Consider the following 16,588-nt stretch of genomic DNA (forward strand, 5'->3'; position numbering starts at 1 on the left):
ACTCATCATCATTTACGTGCAAACCTCAGAGGCAAAAAATGAAATGTTCCCATGGTGCTATAGTCATTCCCATTATCCCAAATAGTGCATGATTTAAGGTGGGATTAGATATGTAGGGCAGCTTATCTCAAGATTTAGAGGAGTTGTAAATTCATCTAGTATTTCGTATTTACACTCTCCAACCTATAGATAAAATACTAAAGAGTGTATATGTGTATGTATATATATATATATATATATATATATATATATATATATATATATATATATATCTTGTGAAAGAAAATTCTGCTGCTCGCACTGCTTACATTAAAGCATGTGATTTCAGCCAACCATAGAGAGAATAAATTAGAGCCAGAAAGGCTAAGAAATAATGAATGTATATTCAAATGCGAGAAATGTGTTCATGTAAACAAAGACTCCATCTTCACACACAGAAGAGTGACGTGTTGCTTCAAGCACTGATGAGTTACTGAGAACAGTTTTTATGATGAGCAGCAAGGGACTTGTAAAACTCCGCTAAATATAGCACATCATCTGTCATTAACCCATAGACTCTAGGCCAGTTTTTATCTTGATCGGATTTTAAATGGCTTCTTTTCAAAAAGAGTAGAAATATGCATTCACTGTATGCTATAAGTCATAAACATGAATTGCATAATAGACAGATCAGCCAAAACATTAAAACTACTTGCTTAATATTGTGCAGGTTCCTATTGTGCAACCAAAACAGCCCAGTATCTGGCACCCAGACATTAGCAGCAGGTCATATATTGGAATGCTGTCTTCCTGTACCACATCTATCCACCCCAGGTGAGGACCTGTTCCTACTGAAGCCTTGAGATACTGTACGTATTTCTATATGAAAATGTAGAACACGGTAACGCACATCACAACATTATTAATAGCAACCTAGGCACATCCTGCCAACACACTGCTGTGTGGGGCTCTTCAGTGCTTTTTTCTTTCTGCAGCATGCAGAATCTTTGATGCAGTGTCCTAACACATTGTACAACTGGAACTGCAACAAGCTGATTTTCATTTCCTTTTGGAAAATCTATTTTCTTCAAATGCATGGAGATGTAGTGATAATTGGATAAAAAGGACAAGGCTTCATTACTGACCATTTTTTTGTTTTGCATCATGAACGCCTATTCCTAGCAGTGCCCTAAATATGACTTCTCAGTACAGCTTCTTTGAAGTAAGCCAATCACAAACTGTAAAATAATATTTCTTGGGAATTGCTGTACACAATTTACAGAACACCTAGAGGTTGCTACAACTAAAGAAATGTACTGTTACACTTGCAAGTGAATCTTATTTGCCACTGGTAAACCACAAGTGTTCAAAAATAGGTACAATAAATATTCCAAAATGCTCTTATCATAAAAGTAGTTTTCTGACCAGTTTTATAGCAATCAAAGAATTCCTCTGCATGTCTATGAATTCCTGGATAATCCCAACTAATGTAATAGATCACATGACTGGGACCGCAGGGCTGGGTTAACAGTGACAAAAAGCATTAATATACTGCTATTTTTTCTTGTTAAAAACTACTTTTAAATGTAATCTCAAGAATAGGAAAAAAAGTCTATGAACATGTAAATCTATATAAATTGAATAAATTGAACAAAATATGTTTTTCCTTTCACAGGCTCACAGGAACGCGTGTCTAAAATCTAAATGTCGCCATTAAACCACTTTTAATACATGATAGTGTTCGGGACAGTCACAATACACACACACAAACATGGCATATGCTCTTAAGAATTAAAGTGTTAAATAAATACTATCAATCTCTATAGGCCTAAGCATATCTAGTTAATAAAATGCAACTGTACTTAGATTTAACCACCAAACATTTACTGCTCAGCTGGGATAAATGAACTGCTGAATTCAAAATCCTTAATTCAGGAGGATTTAGCAGCTAATTAAAAAACAGGTCAAAACAGGTTTTTATTTATGAGATGCATTAAAGAATATTGTGACAGTGCTAATTTTAGACATTCATTACAGCTGTTAATTTTCCTTTATACTATATTATGTAGTTTCTCAGTCAGAGGCTATATTTTATATCAAAGAGACAGTGAGCAAAACTACTTGAAAATGCAATAAACGGATTAGGAAATTCTGTATAAGGAAGACACTAAAAGAACCGTAACAATGGGCAGACAGAAAGACGACAACTCCGGTATCAGCAACATACATTGTGTGAAACAAAAAGTGGTGCAAAAAAATTCTAAAGTCTCATTGAGAAACTGGAGTTTGTAGCAGATTTAATGGGACAACTAATATGTAATAAGGGGCACTTCAGAACATGGGGAGTGCCAGTTACCATAAACACCACATGTTCAGTTTTCACTTCATCCTGTACATGCTGGGATATAATGCACTGTTGTTAACAGAAGGTTTTCAGAACCGTTTCTCTGCCTATACAAGTTTATGAGCATGCAAAAGCAACTGAAGTAGGTAAATGCAGATATACCTACCTGAATGGTAGGTGTCTCAAACTGTTGTCAATGGAAGCTGCAAGGACAATCAGTTATCACAATACTTGCCACCTCCCCCCCCATTTATTATGGAAAACTCCATAATCTGTACCAGACTATAAATATAGAAGTTAGAAAATGCACCCTTTCCAGCTTCAAGCAAGCATCTATACAAGAGCTAGCCAATGCCTCAAAAAAGCCCTAAAATGTACCACCTGTTACTGGCCTTGAGCACCTATTAACAACCAACTGCTGCCTGGCAATGGTTAACCACGTGGTTTTTAGTGTGAACATAGTCTTAAGTAGCCAAACATGCGCTTTGACCTCTGCTTTTATATGCAGAAGCATAAAACAAAAATATAAGGCTATAGAATTTAAGATTCAAGTGCAGGTTCAAGCCATCCACTCAGTCACTTGCACTGGTTCTTAAAGAACCGGCGTCATCACAACTGACAGCTGGAGTGAGTTAGCTGTACTAGTACCACTCACTGCTGAGAGAGAGGTCCCCTGGCATGGGGAAGTAGTAAACGCCATGGTCAGTGTGAACAACCTCTTGTATTTGTTGGACCGATTATACATAAAAAACACCACTTTTATCTTTGTAGTAACATTTGCTTGCAGTGCATGCAGCAGTAATAATGCCCTCCAAAAACTGATGTTTGCCTTGTCAAATACAGTATGAGAGTTTTTTTTTTTTTTTTAATGAAGTCTCTAGTAAACAGATAAAGATTGAGCAGAATCTAACTGCACAATTGTGTGCTTTTATAACTATTGAAGATTTTAGTGGGCATAGGTCCAACATATGGATATTTTTTTGGAGTGCCACTGGATACATGTTTTTTTTTTTATATGTATAGATAACTAAGCAATATGCATTGCCATTCACATGAGTCTTTTAGAACAGACAGAGGCAGTCCTAAGTGCAGGGAACTACTAGGTACAGAGAAATTATCAACTTACTGTGAAACCTGCATCTAAGGGAGCAGCCTGCAGCACTCCTGGTGAGAAAGGAATAACTTGCAGTCATCCTTTCATGGAAAATCCATTTTCAAAACAGTAAGGAAGTTTGAATTTATATCATGAGTTATAGTCTGGCTCAATCACAAGCAGTATATAGAGGATAGATCTATGATATATCAATCATATAAAGTGATTAGGCTGTACAGCCTTACGTGTTAAAATACTGAGCGCATGCGAATATTGAAAATGTAATACATTATAGGACGGGCAAACAAATTAGTGCCAAGAGAGATTATTGACCCCGACTTTCAGGTGGATTCATAAACTGTGGTAGAAATAGCTTCTTGACGGACAAATACGCCAAGTTCATTAGTTCAATAAACTATTTGCTTAGGCTTCATTTTTTATAGAAGTGCAAAGTATTAAAAGAACTTACTTCTGACATATGTGCAACAAGCTTATCTGCTCTGTACATGGAAGTATTTACTTTCTGCTCAGATCACTTTGTGCAAAACGGATGTTAATGGATGTAAATGCATGTAAATGTAAAAGTACATACGCTAAAGCCAAAAACCAAGGTCAGAAACAATATTTTCTTGCTAGAGCCTTCCGCTCTAGCAAGAAAATATTACTTAGGAGTTACTACTGATGGAGTAAAGCATAAAGGTTAAACTATATTGCCAATTTTATTCTCATGTTACTTAAAGAATTAATCACTTACCGCTTGGTTATTCACCTCATCTGAAGCACAAGGATATAACTTCAATACGTCACATATAAGGCTGGCTACAAGTAGGTATACTGCCGAATTGTACGAGGATAGCATTGCCATCGTAGCCTAGCCATCAATTACCATCTCACTCATACACTGCAGCCCGTGTGTTAGGATACATTCACATATCAGTGCTTCAGGTCTATGGACACAAGACTCCTGACAGACAGCCAATATGCACGGTGTTGGCTGGGACAAAGAATAAGGGCCAAATTTGAAGTATAAATGTAACCCAGTCAAAAGTTCTAGCCTCTGTGTTTCTTTGAAAAATATAATGAAAGTATTTCGTTGAAATTATTATGCATGACATACAGTGTAATGCCTATGACGACATGCTTTATAGTTATGCAGCAGTCAAGTTAAAGTAATCAATAAAGGTTATTTCCACAATCACAGAAAAAAATATAAACATTGACTTTTTTACCTATAGAGGTGGGGTAAAATGAAAATAAATAACCCTGCAACCAAGCTGTGAAAATATGACAAGAGTGAACTATCATAAGGAAAATTGAGCTTTCACCCTCAAATGACACTTTGGCCATTTGCATGGATGTTTCACCCAGAAGCTTCCAAAGCCCAGGTTGTAGGGGTAGCTAGCCTTCTGCCTAAAGCCTGCTTCCATACGACTCTATATAATATCAGACAGATCATTTGAGAATTATTTGGTAAGGGTACCAAACTGCCTTCCAAGGAGGAAGGGTAAATCTGTCTGAACAAGACCATAGAATTTCTAATGTTCAGTAATCTGAAAACAAAGGGGTAAGTCCAGCCTGCTGTAGACACAGCAGAGTTCGCAGACCAGATTATATATAGCTGCTTAGGTAAACCACAACAGGGCCTGAACAGAATTTTTTTTTTTTTTTAATATTTAAACCGTTTTCATATATGTAATTTAACTGTGTCATTCATTATTTGCCTGGAGACATACTTTAAGTTTTTATACATATCAAAAAAAAAGGTTACTTTAAAGCAGTGATAACTAGAAGGCAGCGATTAAGGGTACAAGAATAAAGCATATGCATTTTTACAAAGAAAAAAAGATTTCTGTCATAATGAGAAGCCAATGAGATCAAAAAATTGCAATTACCAAGAAAATCGGGAAAAAAGGAACCCATATTAGAAGTAATTTCAAATGGAAAAATCATTTATGCAGAACAAATAAAGAAAAGCTGTGCTGTATTAAAAAGGTGTTGATTTTTTTAGAAGTTAGGAAGAAATATAATTAACTTTTTAAACATAATAAAATCAAAAATAATGAATGTGCTAACTAAACCATATGTAACCCATTATAGGTTTGAAGTGGTAACCTGCAACTTTAAGAAACAAAATGTTTCAAATGCAACACTAATCCGACAACATAATCCTTAGCTAAAACACAAGCTCCTTGCCCAGCACAAAAATAACCCAACCTCTTTTTTCCTCTCTCTTTCTAATTAATATTAGCTGGAGCTTAGGAAGAGGTAAGAGGGCCTCAGGAAAACTGTTTAACCAATTAGTTCCACCTATATTTTAGTAGGAAGGAACATTTTTGATGTTTGCTGCCAGATTTAAAAACTTATAAGATACAAACATTTACTAAACTTCTGTACCAATAAAAAACAATCAACAGCATCACTGAAAGACTTTAGGAAAACACTGCAATTTTTCATTGACGCCTTACTTGTCTCACAGTCATCATTCTGCATTAGCTTGCATGCCTGTGTGCTTTGTAGGCAACAATATTTCAAGGAAGGGGACCACAAATTTGGGTAATTTAAACTGAGCCTGCAAAAAAAATTTTTTAAAAAAAGCAGAGGAAACAAATGTCATAGTAATCTACTTTTCACTAATAACCCCTGGTCATCCTTTTTCTAAAATCTGGTATTTTCCTACTACTACAGACTAGAGTAATTCTTGTCCTTATTAGGCACACAATAATACAGAACACCTTTAAGGTTTATATCAAAGACTCTGTATGATACAGTGCCACCAAAATAATATGGCAACAGCCAAAAGTTTGTTTAAAGCTTACCATTTATTTCTAAAAAGTGCATGAATAGCAACAATTATTTTTGCAGGAAAGAGGTAAAACTTAATCACTATTTTTAGCTATCACCATGACATTAGAGAGTTTCCTTCACTTCCACACCCAGAGACACAACAGGAAATGAGAGGAAGTCTCTACAAAGTAATGAGAATTTCTAAATAAAGCAGCTGTATTAGAAACACTTCTTGTTCTGGTGACAACCATAAACTTTTACATTTGTCATCATTTTCTGTCTCAAGTTTTTCCACTCATTAGACATACAAAATGGGTAATCTACATAGCAAGGAAACCAACAAGTTTACAAGGGTGCTAAGCAGTAAAAAATGAATACACACAATAAAGACAATGGAAATATTAGAAAAATAGAAATGAGAAGTTTGAAGCATAAGGTATCTGACAAATCTGCCAGAGAAAGAAAGAAATCCAGTTTAAAAACTTATATCTGTATGCTGCAAAAAAGAAAAAATGTTTTTGTTTTTTTTCAGATTTGGATAGCATGGAGAAGGGCCTGTCAGATTTTTACAGCTATAACATACACTGTCCTGGGAGGTTTACCCTTCTGATCACATAATGTAAAGGCAACTTTCTACAACAGTGACAAGCAGAAATAAAACCTTGATAGGGTTGATAACACTTCCTAATTCTTCTATAAAAAAAAATAAAAAAAGGCTGGACATATTTAAACACTTCTATATGCAACATCAGATTTTAAGGCTGGGTCTACATGGACGTTTTGTAAAAAGGCATGTAAACCTTCCTACTGCGTTTATAAGCGTTTTTATGCACTTACTCTAACGTTTTAAAACTTTTTTTTAAATGCTGGAAAAAGCTGTAAAACGTCTATGCCGCGTTTATCCGCGTTTTACCGCGATTCTACAAGCGTTTTAGCACTTGGTAGAAATGCAAATTGTAACCCTGGGCAGTGATTTCTGCAAGTACAGGAAGTACATACATCCCTGCATACATGTGATAATGTGATCATGCAACAGTTACTGTTACATTTGTCACTGTTACACAGAATAGAGTGAAAAGAGTGCAAAGTGAAGCACAATTAAAGACAATGACTACACACTAGTGATAATGAATGACATCATTTGCAGGTGTGAAAAGCACCAAAAGCAAACACAATGGCAGACAATCTTCACACGTGCCAGGCATAGGTGTTAATTTTTAACAGCATAGTACATGTAATTATTCATGCATGACACATGGAATAGTGACACAGGACACAGGCTATTGTTAAAACGTTTGTAAAAGCCTCCATTGAAATCAATGGAAGCTTTTTTATTGACAATTTCTAGCATGCATAAACGCAGGAAAACGCTCCCATTAAAATCAATGGACACGTTTTCCCGCGATTTACCAGCGTTTTAATTTTTTAAACGTTGCAAGCAACGTTTAAAATAAAGCTCAAAAACGTGCCTGAAGGAAACGTCCTGGTGTAGATTAGCCCATTGGAATGCATGGGGACTTCAAACAAGGGCTTTAAAAGCCTCAGGTTAAACGCTGGGGAAACAGTCCGTGTAGACTAAGCCTTAATTAGTCACCCATCCTCTTGTAAAACAAAGCTTTCCTATCCCTAGCCTGCCAAGCTCATACAAGGCAACAAACTCAATGTATCATTAATAAGGAAGACAACCACATAATTGTTCCATCAAGGAAAAGAAAACCACACGTCTATGCAGTTCATTATATTATGCTCTTCATTAAGGGCAGTAAAATTATAATGTGTCTTGCACAAATCTAAAAAGAAAAAAAAATGTCTGTGGACCCAACAGTAAGACCTTGTTGGTGAACTATAAAAACATGATGTCTAGGGACAAGTACCAGGCCAAAAGGTCACAACCAGATAACCAGCAAAAGTTAAATGTGATTTAATGTGCTGAATTCTGTTCATACCTATTTGAAGTTTATGCTGAACTCCTAAATGCCCTGTATACATATATAAGCTTTTTTTCTCTATTTCTAAGCACATTTCAGAACTTTGCATGTTAAGTTTTTTTGCCCACTCTTCCTAAATCTTTATACGAGAGGGACACTTTCAGCAACATTCAACTTTTATTACTGTATCTTTGTACCTTTCCTGCCAGTATTAGGCAGAAAGCCTAGGTCTGTTAGCTTCCAAACTTTAGTGGTTCAGCAAGCAGGTAACGCAATAAAGCTAATATAATTAAAGTTAAAAAATGTATATTTAAAAGGTTGTCAGTGAACGCCTATTTTAACATGGTTAGTCAGAAATACAACTCTAGAGCCATTTACCAAGGCAGAGGAGGGCAGTGCAGCTAGGTACAAGGTTGCTGAACCTCTAATTCTAATTACATTTACTTTAGAATACAGATCTGTATTATTGAATTATAACCTGGAATAAAAAAAAAAAAGTCTTTACCAGAGACAAAAATTAATGTTACTGAGCTTAAAAACTTTGCACCATCTAAGATTATATTACAAAAATAGAAGTATACAGTTTTATTTCAAAGCAACGTTAAATTTAAGTATTCACATTTTTAATCACAGCATTGACCACACCTCAGTACAATTTTGTGAACACTGTACAACAACCAGTACCAAACAATTTAACCTTTATAAATAGACCTAATGTTTCCCAGGAGTTTAGGAAGCTCAGACTCTATGATAAATTATAGCTTACAATACTAAAAACCACTCCATTGAGAATCTGTAAGTTTACCCTTTTCTTTTCACCCTATTTATTACAAACATTTCCATCAATAGCCAGTATTTTATTTTAGTTAACAATGTTAAGAAAAAAAATGCATGAGACTTAAAACTAAGGGGTCTATTTGCTCATTGTTTTCACCCAAGATTCACACATTTTTTCCCCAATTAGATTAAAATGGAAAATTAATATATTCTGGATAGAAGTTATGCAACTCCAGAGGAATATCAGAATTCTTACAAACAAGGATGAAAAGTCAACAATAACAGAAAAGAGGTTAAAAAATAAATTACAAGCTAAAATTTTTATGGCTCTGACTACTTGGTTCTTGGTGTTGTCCAACCATTAAAGCCAGTCTAAACGTAGACCTAGTACACAGAAGATACACTTCCAATTTTGTGCTCAAACAACCTAATCAATAGCACAATTGGTGATCGACCGGGAGTCTCAACACACTGCACACATTTACAAGATTCTGCCCTTTGGACTGCTGAGGTCTCTCAGAAAGAAAGTGATCGGAAGCAGATGTACTCCTTGTGTGATTGGATTTATCAAATCAGAAGTTAAACACTGGTGTGTACTTCCTCTGAGGAATCATGCTTAAAAACACATTATTTAAAGTTAGGTCACCATAATATCCTAAAATGAAAAAAAAAAAAAAAAAAAAAAAAACTAACATTTACTAAAATATTGTTCTAGCTGCACCACTTGTTTTGCATAAGCATCTAAAAATTGTCACATGTTTGGCAGCAAACAGGTTAAATGACAACCCAATACTAAGAGCAAGCTAAGGCATCAACCACATGACTTTTGCTAATACTTATTTAATGTTTTACTAAAGCTGTGTACTCATGGGGACTCTCCATAGGCCCCGGGAGCAGTGCTGCTCAGCCAGAAGATCCAGGAGATAGAGTTGTATTTAATCACAGGTGGATAGTATGGCTGGTACCCATGGGATAACTTTCATGGATGCTACAGGGGGAATGAAAAAATCTGCTTATGTCAGCTTTATGCAACATCTGTCAAAAGCTGCAGTTGGTAGAGGAGGTACACTCCATTCATGATTAAAATGCAGCTCTATCATCTCCATATTGTGACTGCTGAGCAAACTGCAATAGTAACCTGAAGGCCCAGAAGTATGAGACCAAAGTTTATTAACAGTTTATTAAATATTCATGCTCAAGCTACAGTCTCTCAAAAGAGTTCAACAAACCACAAATATTCCGTCTAATAACCAATATTATAAAAATGTTCATAAACTATCTTCATAGAAAAAAAATAAAATAACTTGCTTAAGCCAAATGCAACGTCAACAGGTTTTGTTACTAAATGGAAAAAAAGTACAGGGGTACAAGCCCTACTGTGATCTATTTGAACCCAACTTATTTCTAGAGTCACAAAACTAAGGGCACTGCATATGTAAAATCACCATCACATCTAGGCTATGGCATTATACCAAGGCATTCATAAAAGGACCATTAACACACAAACACCATAGTTGTTCAAACATGGGCTATATTTTATTAAAAGCAAAACAGCAATAAAAAAATTCTCCATTAAATAATATAAACTAAGCACAGTTTAGCCCAGTTAGCAGATAGTTAAAGTGGAGAGTCACAGTACAGCTCTCCTGTAGTTTCCCAGCCATATGCTGATACCCTTAAGACGCCATGCGGTCCAGCTTTATAAGCTTTCATCTCCAATTCCCTGCTTGAAACACGAACTGCCTGGTAACAATGACTCTCTGTGTGCCGAAAATCCTATTATTGATCCCTTCTACTTACCTTGGGCTGTGCTCTTCTTGGAAACGCAACTTTGGGGTCAATCTGAAAGGACGGGACACAGGAAAAGAAAAGAAAAAAAAGAAACACAACAGTAAGTGACTTGCATTCACTTGTTTCCACTTTGAGATTAATGGCTCATATTTAAGGGTGGTATAATGAACATTTATCACTTAACTGTTGGAAAGACATTATAGCGTACACTGTAATGCTCTGCAGCCCTGACAAAGTCAAAGGGGTTACTAGCCTGCTACAAAGCTAATGTGCTCGGTTTGTATTTTACAGAAATGACATTGATTTCCTTTATTACAATGTATTGAAAAATTAGAACTGCCGAGCACACAAGAGACCCAGTGATCTCCGTATAACAAAGTGCTTCTCTCTCGCTCAGCGTGTCAAACAGATGTTTGAGCCCCACAGCTAAAAACGTAAAGTTATTTGCATGTACTTCATAATGCACCACTCTGCAGAGGGATGTGCAAACAGTTCTGGATAGAAGCAGTCACCCAGCAGAATAATCTTTGCAAAAAAAGAAAAACCTCAACCCCTTCACAGCCAGTCTGAGCTGTCTGCAATGCAACCTGCAGCCGTCTCTACCTAATCACTGATAACGTGTACAAATACAGATGCCAATACCCGCTTTAAAACATAAATCCCTTCTGCTGAAAACACCACATGTAGTCTATTAGAGTTTAGTAATAAATAAGTGGATTTTCCCAGGAGAACTTGAAATAAGCAAATGTTGTGGCTGGCAAGAAGCTATGTGTGCGCTTTCAAAATGTTTGAGATAAACACACAAGTCTATGTAGCTCCACACTAGAATCTGTTGCGATAGTTCTTATTTTTCACCCTCCATTAACCTGGAAATCACATCTACACGTTTAATAATGCAACAGAATGGCCACACTTTCAAATGCAACAAATAAAGTAGATGGCAACAAGATGACCACTAATATCTATAAGAGATTCAAAAAAGTGAGTGACAAAGCAATGAACACAAACTCAGCGCACGTTTTTCTGTGCCATTTTTTCAGACAATTTACACTAAAAAAATAAATACTTTTTCATATTCATTGAACAAACAATAAAAGAATCTGATTTGGACAGGTTAGAAAATGTCTGTCAAATTTAGAAGTATCCTTTGGGTTTTCAAGAACTTTCGATCAATTTTTGTTTGAAACCAATCTTGCAGCATGCATACGTATGTTTTTAGGGCATTTTTCTACTGTTCAACCAGGTGTCAGATGATCAATTGATTTTTGATGCATGGTCAACATTTATAATAAACAAGTAATTGGAAATCAATTAATCTGTATGGCTAGTTTAACACCGGCAAACACAAACCAAGGCCCAATAACAAAGGTTCCTGGCACTCAACCACACATCTAAAATCAAACAAAACCCTACACACTACATTGGAAACATTGTGGCCATATTTAACAAAAAAATGCAGTTTTTTTAACAACTACAACAACCCCTGGAGCCATGAAAAGCATAAACCACAGCAATAAATCCAATTTTATCAGTTTTTAATGAAATCTGACTGGTTGCCATATAATTGTATTGTTTGTTTTACACCTTTAAATAATCTCAGATGTCATGCAGTTCCAAGGACCTAGAGAGTTTCATTTAACCTTATATATGAGCCATTAATCTACACTCTTCCTTTTTATTAGACAACACAGTAAGGTGACATTTGCAAATCCTTTTTTTACAAAAATATTATCAGAAAATATAAAAAACAAAAAGGCAATGCAACAAGTGAGATCTTCGCATGCAAGCAAGCAAGAAGTGATGTCTACATGTAAAGTTTCAATCCACTCAACTCTGAGGATCCTCTTTGTTCAATGGAAAACATTATAATGACTAAAAATGTCAAATTCCACATTGTAGGTTATCATAGTAATGAGCTAATCCGAATGAGTTAGTAGTCATGGTCCAAAGATGCAGTAGCTGATTTTCTAGAAGAATGTTACACCTTTGCGGCTTGCATGGAAACTACTCACCTCTTGTACCCCCACTACTATTACATTCAATAATCATCTACCAAGAAATAAAAGGAGTTAGTCAGAGACGACTTCTACTTACTGTATCTACAAATCCTCTAGGAAAAAAATGACTATGACACTATTTCTGAGGTTTGTGTGCCATTACCTAAAATCAAAGCTTTTAACGTAAGCGTTAACAAGAGCGGTGACTCCGAGCCAAAACCCAACCGAGCTGCCTCCTGCACTGAATGTTGAAACACGAGTCAAAAGACTAGATAAAGCTATATTAACAATAATCAAGAACGTGGTGACAAATACAAACATACTGTTACTTTTGCAGCCCATTCTGCTTTGCTTTACACTTCTTGTAAAGAAATCTCTTGAAGCCTGAACCTGGGCCTTATGTGTAAAGCACATTACCTACCTGAAAAAAATTACCTTTAAACACTAGTATACAGAATTATTGTCAGTAACCTTTTGTCATTATCTAGGCTCTTCTAACATTCTTATTTGTAAAAAAAATAAAGGATAACATTACATGAAAGAAGAGAAAAAAAAAAAAGTACACAGACAACACAAGAATTAAACAATAAACAAAGGGGGCAAGTTTAAAAAACTAGCACACCTGCAACAACTGTACTTAATTGAGGTTGTTGTCCTTTATAAACTACAGAACTATAAACATTTTTCAGCTGTTTTACCATCTAAAGAAGCTACAAAAAATGATGTAACAGTGTGTATGTACCTGTGTGATTATATACAATTGTATTTATATATTACAGAACAGTACACGTGCATTCTTTACAGATGTATCCATGTTTTTTTATTAGCTCATCTCATTTTCAAGTTCTATTTTATTTCTAGGACAAAGCTTGAAGAATGAATATACAGTTAAAACTGTGACATTTAACAGTTGTTAAAAAAAAATCCTTTATCTAATCAGTGTAATTAGCTCACCTTTCCCTCCTCATTAAGCACAGTACCAGCAATACAGGGGATCTTTTGTCAGAGTCCCTTTCCAAGCTTTGTGAAAGCATAATTAAACTGGGTAATAAGGTGCAAAAAAAGGGCTGTGTTTTTTTCCTTTGCTTTGTAAACACAGGAAAACAGAAGTGAGATGCACTGACAGCGCTGGCTGATCAGCCATAGTCACTGAAAACTAAGCTTATGCAAATTTAGATCTATAAGTTGCTGCTGACAGCAAAGCAAACATGGTAAAGCAAATACTATATGTTCCAGTAATATAAATGTGTCCTATTAGGTCTACACACCCCCAAACTCACCTCATGGTATTGTACCAACTACAGACACTTTTGCACACACACTCACACAAGCATTTCATATTCCTATATTTCAAGCAGCTGAAGAGTAGAGATAGCAGAATTATAACTTAGAATCAGCAGCAAACATACAGCTGGTGGTAAATGGGATGAGCAAGGTCTACACGCAAAAACTTTTGTTTAATATTGAAAAGTGCCTGGCAAAGACATAAAACTGCATAAAGACACACACATACACGTCAACAGAAATAGAATGATAACTGAATTTAAAAAAATAAAGCACAACATACCGTCTTGGAATCTAATTCATGGTGGGGTTGAGCTAATACTTTATCTACACTTGCAGGATCTGCAAACGTAACAAAGCCGAAGCCTCTGAAATCAGACAAAGAACAAGAGAAATGACAATGAGTGCTAAACATGAAGCACAGATACAACATAAAAATTAAAACACACTTAGAAGAATAAAAAAAAAACACACATTGGGGTGAAAGGCTCCCCACTTGTGTCCACAAAGCAGCAGTCAATAACTTGGCACTGGAACAGAGAATTCCAGCTGTAAATGAGCACAATTATTTGATAAGTTTTTCTTGATCACAGGGGTAGTATGTGAGGGGTGTGGACTAGTCAAAGTATAAATCAGGTTTTTATGGGATATAAAAGCTGGATGCAGTATTAAAGCTACAAAAACGACACTAGTTAAACATGTGCGGAACAATAAAACAATTCAGCACTCCGTGTTACACCACACAACTATGACTTCCAGTTTGGCATTGTGGCTGGAGATGAGAGTCGTAATAAAAACTCCGGGTGCTACATGATTGACACCTCCCAGGAAAAATGGAGCTTAGCACTTCATCAATACTGGCGAACAGATGACGTGATTTTTTTTTACAAAATAAAACTAAGTGTGAGTTGGATGAGATTTTGGAGGGGGTGTGTGCCTGCACAGATTGCATCTTCCCCTTTAGGCCACTATATGTTCTATAGTAAGAAGAAGTTTTACAAAAAAGCCAGAACACACTACAAGCATCTACAAAGATTACCTGGATCTCTTAGTGGTGGGGTCTCTCATCACCATACACTCCCGGATTTCTCCAAATTTGCTAAAATAGTCTCTGAGGCTATCTGTGCACAAGGATAAGACATGACAGCTATAAGCAATGGGCTAGGAAAAGGTTAGAGCAAAAACACAGCCCAGCCCCCCTCCATCCCATGCTGAAAGAGCCCCAAATAGCGATAGGGGTCGAATAGAGGACTCGGAAAGAGAAATAAATAAATAAGGAGACAGAGTGGGAGGCTGGAGAGGAGCACAAGGAGCTGGAACAAAGACCCACATAGGGGGGAGATGAGTCTCTGCTTACCTGGGGAGGTCTGCCAGCTCAGGCCGCCGATAAACATTTTACTAGAAGGGGAGGAAAACAGAACACAAGTGAGCACAGATGTCAGATCGGCCATTTTGACGTGTAACTTACAAAAGCGAGAGAAGAGAGAGGAGGACAGGGAGAGGGTGATGTGCTGGTGACAGGGAGGCCCCTGCTTCTTCTCACACACTGAAGGTGGATCACCATGACAGCCCTCCTCTCTCCTGCCCCCCTTCATACGAGATGGGGTACAGGGATGCTGCATTACCAGCACCCCATCCCGTGCAACTTACCCGGGGTCGTGCTGAGAATCGTTCGGACTCCCAGAGGTGGCCTGGCTCCCATCTGCCTCCATGTCCCCTTTAAACTGTTATAAAAAAAAAAAAGCTAACTATTTAAAAAAAATAAAGTGTACGTATAAAAAAATCCCAAATCAATAAAATCCACAGAAGGCTCAAACTCCTGGCAGGGAAGAGTGTCAGCAGGCTTGCTCATACACACACACGGTGACAGCCTGTCCGCACTCCTGCACTGGGACTGTGTGTGTGTGTGTCACACAGGGAGACGAGCAGCAGCTAAGCGAGGAGCCGCTAAGAGAATATTATTGAGCCGGGAAGAAGCTCGTCACACGTGGGATCAGCTCAGCATTGCACCGCCCCCTCCCGCCCCCTGCATTCAACTCCGCCCACTCTGCTCAGCACGACAGCCAGGGGAGGGCCCGGCTCTGTGACGTCACATTCCCTTCCTACCTGCCTGCTGTGGTACGAAACACAACATCCCCTGCGCCCCTCTAGACGTGCGTGGTCCTCACACCTGTACAGATACAGCTTCTGCTGCTGGGGAGCACTGTCCATGTACAGGAAGCATGCATATAGATCAACACACATATATAAATATTAATACATATATATGGTCCTCACACCTGTACAGATACAGCTTCTGCTGCTGGGGAGCACTGTCCATGTACAGGAATCATAAAGATAGATCAACACATTATATATACATATATAACTAATAATAAAATATATATATGGTCCGCACACCTGTACAGATACAGCTTCTGCTGCTGGGGAGCACTGTCCATGTACAGGAAGCATGCATATAGATCGACACACTATTTATACATATATAACTAATAATAAAACATATATATGGTCCGCACACCTGTACAGATACAGCTTCTGCTGCTGGGGAGCACTGTCCATGTACAGGAAGCATGCATATAGATCAACACATTATATATACATATATAAC

General features: G+C 37.0%; 1 protein-coding gene across 10 annotated transcripts in view; it reads right to left on the reverse strand.

The window, feature by feature from the left end:
- Window positions 1-15,951, reverse strand: part of MSI2 (musashi RNA binding protein 2) — a 375,769-nt gene extending 359,818 nt beyond the window's left edge. For 5 of the 10 annotated variants that reach the window (XM_072415382.1, XM_072415373.1, XM_072415337.1 and 2 more), the window contains exons 1-5: window positions 15,628-15,949; window positions 15,335-15,375; window positions 15,017-15,098; window positions 14,261-14,345; window positions 10,706-10,747 (exon numbers count right to left, since the gene is read on the reverse strand). In XM_072415382.1, the coding sequence (XP_072271483.1) occupies window positions 10,706-10,747; window positions 14,261-14,345; window positions 15,017-15,098; window positions 15,335-15,375; window positions 15,628-15,689 (312 nt within the window). In that variant the 5' untranslated portion in view covers window positions 15,690-15,949. Of the gene's footprint in view, window positions 1-10,705; window positions 10,748-14,260; window positions 14,346-15,016; window positions 15,099-15,334; window positions 15,376-15,627 lie in introns of all 10 variants that reach the window. The other 5 variants (XM_072415346.1, XM_072415355.1, XM_072415303.1 and 2 more) reach the window with 2 other exon arrangements.
- Between the last annotated feature and the right edge of the window lie 637 nt (window positions 15,952-16,588).

The sequence above is a fragment of the Pyxicephalus adspersus genome, chromosome 1 (assembly GCF_032062135.1).
Source record: "Pyxicephalus adspersus chromosome 1, UCB_Pads_2.0, whole genome shotgun sequence".
NCBI lineage: Eukaryota > Metazoa > Chordata > Amphibia > Anura > Pyxicephalidae > Pyxicephalus > Pyxicephalus adspersus.